General features: G+C 35.8%; 1 protein-coding gene across 1 annotated transcript in view; it reads left to right on the forward strand.

Moving 5' to 3' along the window:
- Nucleotides 1–2645, forward strand: part of LOC107084851 (interferon-inducible GTPase 5-like) — a 6149-nt gene extending 3504 nt beyond the window's left edge. The window contains exons 2-3 of the mRNA XM_015374898.1: nt 1417–1891; nt 2015–2645. Coding sequence (XP_015230384.1) covers nt 1417–1891; nt 2015–2640 — 1101 coding nt within the window. The 3' untranslated portion in view covers nt 2641–2645. The remainder of the gene's footprint in view (nt 1–1416; nt 1892–2014) is intronic.
- Nucleotides 2646–6532: the final 3887 nt, after the last annotated feature.

Consider the following 6532-nt stretch of genomic DNA (forward strand, 5'->3'; position numbering starts at 1 on the left):
TCTGATGCCAAGGAGCCTGAATGCCCGATGCACAGTCTGACTTAGGAAGCCTCTGCAGCCCACTTCTATTGGCTCACAGCGGGCCCTCCATCCACGGCATCTGCATGCCTCAATCAGCTCAAGATACTTCGCCTTCTTCCTTTCATGAGCCTCCTAGTACTTTATATAGTATATTATTATAGTACTTTATATAAGGGATTCCACCACCTTTCATTTAGTTTTCTAAATGAGTAAGTGCAGTTAGTTTGTAGTTAGTTTAATATTTGCTGTTTAGAGTGGATTTAAACCAAACATTAAACTCTTTCAATTGACAAAGGGCTGTTAAATTGACACACAATAATGGCAACTCTACGTGTTCCATCCCCGGACCTAGACCTGAAACTAAAATATAATGTGATTTGATCTCAAAAGCAACACAAAAAAATTAGCTAGTGGGGTGTTTTTTATGTTGTAAAAAATGTCAATAAAGAACAGTTCCATTTGTGGGAGCACTTAATAAGAGAATTAGAGGAAGCATTACATTGGCTTAAAAAATTAAGACCTCTTAGAATCCAAATTTAGGGCTTTAACTCAGGATTTTACAATGTAAGCGTCTTTAAAACCCCTTTTTCTCTTGTCTCTTTTAACAGTCCTGTCATGTTTTGCTGTGTTTAGTTTTTGTTGCCCTGTGTTGTATTTTTCAGTTTCTTTATTCATCAAACTTCTTTTTAACTTTTTAACTTCTTCTCCCAGCTGTTTCCATCCATAGATAGAACAACCTTTTTTCATTCTATTAATCTTCCTCCCTGGATCTTCCTCCTCTTTTTGGATTCTTGTTTTTCTAACCTTAACAATCACATTCTTGGTAATCTTTAACTATCAAAATTGCTTTGAAATCAAATTAACAATGTTTATTGTAACGAGAGTCTATAATGCAAATCTTGTTTGCATCACATGATTTTTACCCATTTCTGTCAAATTTATGTCTTGAGTTTGGGGTGACAGTGGTGTTGACATTGCTGTAGTTTACCCTGCAACCGAAGGGTTGTTGATTCAAGCCCTGGCTCTGGCTTTTCAGTATAATTTTGTCTTGGGGTAAGACACTTCACACGAATTGCCTACTGATGGTGGTGCCTTTGTAAGGCAGCTTTGCTTCTGTTAATGAGCCTAAGGTCAGGTGTGGCTATGATATAGCTGTGCATCACCATCAGTGTGCATGAATGATTGAATGTAGTGTAAAGCCCTTTGGTCAAGTCCTCTGAATTGAAAAAGTGACATATAGGTACTGGCCATTTATCATTTGAAAGAAAATCATATAATTAATTGAGATAAAAGGTTTGTTTGGTTATTAAAAACATTATGCTTATAAATGTGATGTTATTTAAATTGATGTTGAAATGATCACATTTCTGATCATGCACATTTTTCTCTTTTCAGGCAAGAATGGCAGAAAATTTGGACAGGACAAGTAAAATTCCTCTAAACATAGCAGTCACCGGAGGTTCTGGTAATGGTAAATCCTCCTTTGTAAATGCCTTTAGAGGAATAGATGACAATGATGACCATGCTGCTCCTACTGGTGTCAGAGAAACCACCATAGAGGTAAAAGAATATCCCCATCCAAACTATCCCAATGTCATCTTTAGTGATCTTCCTGGAATTGGAACCACTAAGTTTCCAGCTTCAAAGTACTTGAAGCTTGTTGGATTCAAGAAGTTTGATCTCTTCATCATCATCTCAGTTGATCGCTTCACAGAAAATGATGCTAAACTTGCTAAAGAGATCAAGAAAATGGGGAAGAAGTTTTACTTTGTTCGCTCAAGAGTTGATATTGATTTACAAAGTGAACAAAGGAAGAAAGACTTCAGCGAACAGAAGACTTTAGCAAAGATGAGAGAAGATTGTGTTAAAAGTGAGTGTCTTAAATTAATTCATGTTTAAATTAGCTGTAAAATACATGTCTTTATATTTTTAAAAGAAAAAGGATAAAATTGCAAAAGCTCTTAATAATAACATGTCTTTTTTTTAAACACAGGTCTCAAGGAACATAAAATTGAATCTCAGCAGGTGTTCCTGGTTTCCAACCATCACATTCATCTGTATGATTTCTCTCTCCTACAAGACACCATAGAGAGAGATCTTCCTGATCACATGAAAGATGCTCTGCTGTTAGCCTCACCTAGCATATTTCCAGACATCATCGAAAAGAAGAAAAAGTTTTTCCAACGTCAAATATGGGGTCTTACTGCTCTATCTGGTGTTGTAGCAGCTGTTCCACTCCCAGGTCTTTCTATTGGGGTTGATTTGGCCTTGGTGGTTGGTGCTGTCACCCATTATGTCGTTGGGTTTGGGCTTGATATTCCATCTCTTAGGAGGACTGCAGACAGAACAGGTATATCATATGATGAACTGAAGGCTGTCCTCCAGTCTCAGCTGGCTGCTCAAGAAATAACAAAAGAGCTCGTAACGAAGGTGATTCTTCAACTCTCTAGCAGGGCTGCACTGCTGGTAGCAGAGGAAGTGTCCACATTTATCCCAATTGTTGGGATTCCACTGTCAATGGCATTCTCAGCTGCCACGACCTACAAACTTTTGAAGCTTTTCCTTGATGTTCTCGCTGAAGATGCTCAGAGGATCTCTGACAGGGTCCTGAAGGGCTAACTAGAAAGAAATGTAAAAGCTCCTTAAGGAAAGTTTAAATTTAATATGAAACATTTCCTGTTTATAAATTAAAATAGCCTTCGTTGCATTATCTACTTATCTCCACAAGTAGGCAGTAGACAAATAAGCTGAAAATTTTACTTTTTTATCTATACTTTATTTAAAAATATTTTTCTGTTGCTATAGATTATCAACTTTCCAAAAACGTGTTATTTTGGATTTTATATTTAAAGTCTTAAATATTTTTTGCATCAGGGCAAAAAATTATACAATGATAGGAAATTATAACAATTTCATAATAGATTAAGAGGGGGTGTTATTTTTTTTAAATAATACTTTATTCAACAATTTAATGATGATTAATTCAATACATAAAATTTCTTTATAAATGTGGTACTATGGTATCAAATATTCTAAATCTCATTCAAAGAACACTTTTTATTCTTGCAAGATGTTTTAGATTCAATTTGTTAAACCATGTTAAGAACTTTTACAAGAATCTTAATGGGAGTGATTTCTTTATATTCTACTGACATTTACCACAATGTTATTAGTAATGCTGTATGGCATCGAGGTAAAGCAACATCTCATTTGCAAAAATATCCAAAAACTCTCATCCCACCAAATAATACTTCTGCCAAAATTGGTCATTTAACAGAAAAACACCACATTTTCAAAAAGATCACATCTGGTGCTTGTACCTCTTATATGCCATTGTTTCAAATGAACAGGTTTCTTCCCCATACAAATATGACAACTATATGTATCATTATAATGAGCAACGTTGTAGCGTATGTGTAACTTTAAACATTTTATTTACTCTGCACCAAACATTCCTTGAATGTAAAATTATTGGTTTTCTTGGAGTCATTGTAGTTGCCTATCAGAAAAATGTTTCAACAAATCTATTCCCTTTATTTTAATCTCATTTTCAAATTCTTTAATCCTGTTAAGATTCTCCTTTTTTTGCTTTTTTGCTGCCTGCATAGTAAATTTTCCTAATACCGGTACATATGCTTTTGGGGCCTACCACACAGAAGTTATTTCCTCAGTGTTAACCATATTTATAAAAAAAAAAAATGTTTTTAAATATTAGTCTAATCACTTCCTAAAGATTGGATTACACAACATTCCAGTGTTTAGTCTTCATCTACCCATCAGTTCTTAGGTTGGCCTTAATAGATAACTTGCCTAGAGCATGATCTAAAATGACAATTACGTTTATATCACAGTCAGCCACGTTATCTGCCTGGGAAAAAAAAAATTCTGAAAAAAAAAATTCTGGAAAGAGTTTCAAGGCTTCAAAGAAGAAAATAAAATTGTTCGCATTTGGTTTATTAGCCTCTCTATATAAATAATTCCTAAATCTCTGTTCATCATAAGTCCTCTCTCTCCCTAAACATGAGGGAACTAAATACATAGCTTTATTAACGTCCCCAGCTAAAATTATTTCACATATCCTAGAATACTATTTACTTCATAAAAAAAGACAAAGAAAAAAGAAAAAAACTAGGGTCTCCCTTATCGAGTGCATATATATTGCATAATACAAAAGGCCCTCCTTCAAGCATTGCCGCAACACAGATAATCCATCGTTCTTCATCTTTTGTTTGGATTAAAAAAATAAAACCTAAGTTCTTGTGAACTTAGGCCAATAGGTTTGCTTGAATATGAACTATAAAATACATGAACAACCTAACCCCCTTTAAATTGTTCAAACTCTAATATCTGCATGTGTGTTTCTGGAAGAAATAAAAAACAGTATCTACCTAAAATGTTTCTTTTTTTTTTTTTTTTTAAGATATCATCTTATTTTCTTTTAATAGCAGTACTACATACATTTAAATTCCATGAAATATAAAAGATCCATTTACTTTTAATAAAGTGTGTTATAATTTCAAAATCCTTTTCATAAATATCTGCTACAATATAGCTCCCTTATTTGGAACAAATACAACTGAATCACAAAATAACAATTAAAATTAAGTGACACACAAGAAAAATACCTAAAATGTCCAGCTATACTAACAAAGCCAATGTTCAAGTGCTGATCACTCCTTGCTGTGGAAGAAAAAAAAACAAAACATAAAAAACAGATAGGCTCCATAGGGTTAATGCCGCTTCCATGCTGAAATTCTGTGTCAGGATGTCTATTATTGGCCTGTGCAGGAGACCCTTAGGTTCAGTATCAAACCCTAATTACTTACAGTCTTACAATAGCTCACCTCGCTCCATTCATTCATATGAATAAACAATTTCTGCAATCATTGCTCATTAATGACATTTTCCATAGCTGTAACAGAATTGTAACTCACATTGTTACTTTCTATTTGATATAAAATTGTGTATGTTTATAGAAAGCATGAAAACCCAAGTCCTTCTAAAACACGTGACTGACACATAGATAACTCATGAAAACGTGACAAACTGTGCAAAACACCTCTTAGTCACATGTTGGCCACATGTCAGAAGTCACATATTTTTGAATTTCTTGGCTTTCCATGTGTGTTGAGCACATGTACCTTTCGCTTCAACAGTATGAAAGGCATTTTCCCCAGACAAATCATTGCTTCTCCTTTAGCTGCATTTATCACCTTCACCCTCCCCGACTGCCTCAGAAACCAGATCAGCACCAACCTTGGAGGTTGGTCTGTGTTCAGCATCAGAGCCACCTGCCTGTGCACCCTATCTATTTGTAGCTTCCCATCAGGTTCAACACTGACTTCCTCTGTGATAATCTCTTTGACACAATCAAGCACTGTCATATTAGTACAGCAGGTTAACTTCAAAGTCACCAATTTTACATCTTTTTCCCCGCTTTGATTTTGTACTAGGCTCCACAGCTCCTGTGTCTGTTTATCCTTATCATTCAGGAGACGCTTCCTTCCTCCAGGTATGTGATATGCACCTCTGCCTCCCAAGTGTCTCCTGTATGGCTGTCACCATATTGTTCAGCTCCATAATAGCTGATATGTTAGTTGCAACACAGCAGCATTTCATCATCTTTGAAATTTCTGCAAACAGCTTTTTCAAGGTTATCCAGCTTGGTAGTGGGCGCAGTGGGAACATTATCAGCAACATGGTCATCCTCATGCTCAGTGTTTTTCTTGCCAGAAACTTGAGATGCACTTTGTATTTAGGGTGAGTTTCAAATGGCAACAGAACTTGCATCTTTTACTTCTAACTCAGAAATGTAGCATGTAGGCCAATAAAATAGCCTGTGTGCTATTTTATTGTATGTTGCACCAACTTTACTCCCCATTTACCTGTTTTTTTTAATAATATAATAGTGAAAGAATTATCACTAAATTGAGAATTAACTCCTAACTGGAACAGGCACATAAACCATACAATAAACCAAACCAATTAAAATAGAACCTAAAGACAAACAGGGAACAAACAGAAAGCAAACAAACAGACAGCAAACAATGATCTTACCCCGATAGCTGGAACTGAGCCCAATATAAAGGAGAACCAGCAGGTCAAGTGTCAAGGCTGCTGTTGACGAGTTTTTGCGAGATCAGTCTCAATAGGGGTTGGAGCGCTGCACACATGAACAATTGTTAAAGATCGCTGAACAATTGGAGGTCAGTGATAAGCGGTCTAAAGAGAGTATTAAAGCTATCATTAAAGCTATTCTGACTCCGGTGTGTTAGGACCAGCTAAGCTGCAGGCTACTCGGACATGGTTGGACACTGACGTCTTTGACACTAGCTTGACTTTTGAACAAAAGAGGGAGCTGCTTTTGCTGCAGGCTGGGATAGAACAGAAAAGATCAGACGTGAAAAAATTAGAGTTGGAAGAACCATGGGCGTAGGCTTGCATAGGGACCATAGGGACATGTCCAAAATTTTGTCCCTACCAATAATTGGATGTAAACAACATGTTTATA

Source organism: Cyprinodon variegatus, unplaced genomic scaffold (assembly GCF_000732505.1).
Source record: "Cyprinodon variegatus isolate N-32 unplaced genomic scaffold, C_variegatus-1.0 Scaffold110, whole genome shotgun sequence".
Lineage (NCBI taxonomy): Eukaryota > Metazoa > Chordata > Actinopteri > Cyprinodontiformes > Cyprinodontidae > Cyprinodon > Cyprinodon variegatus.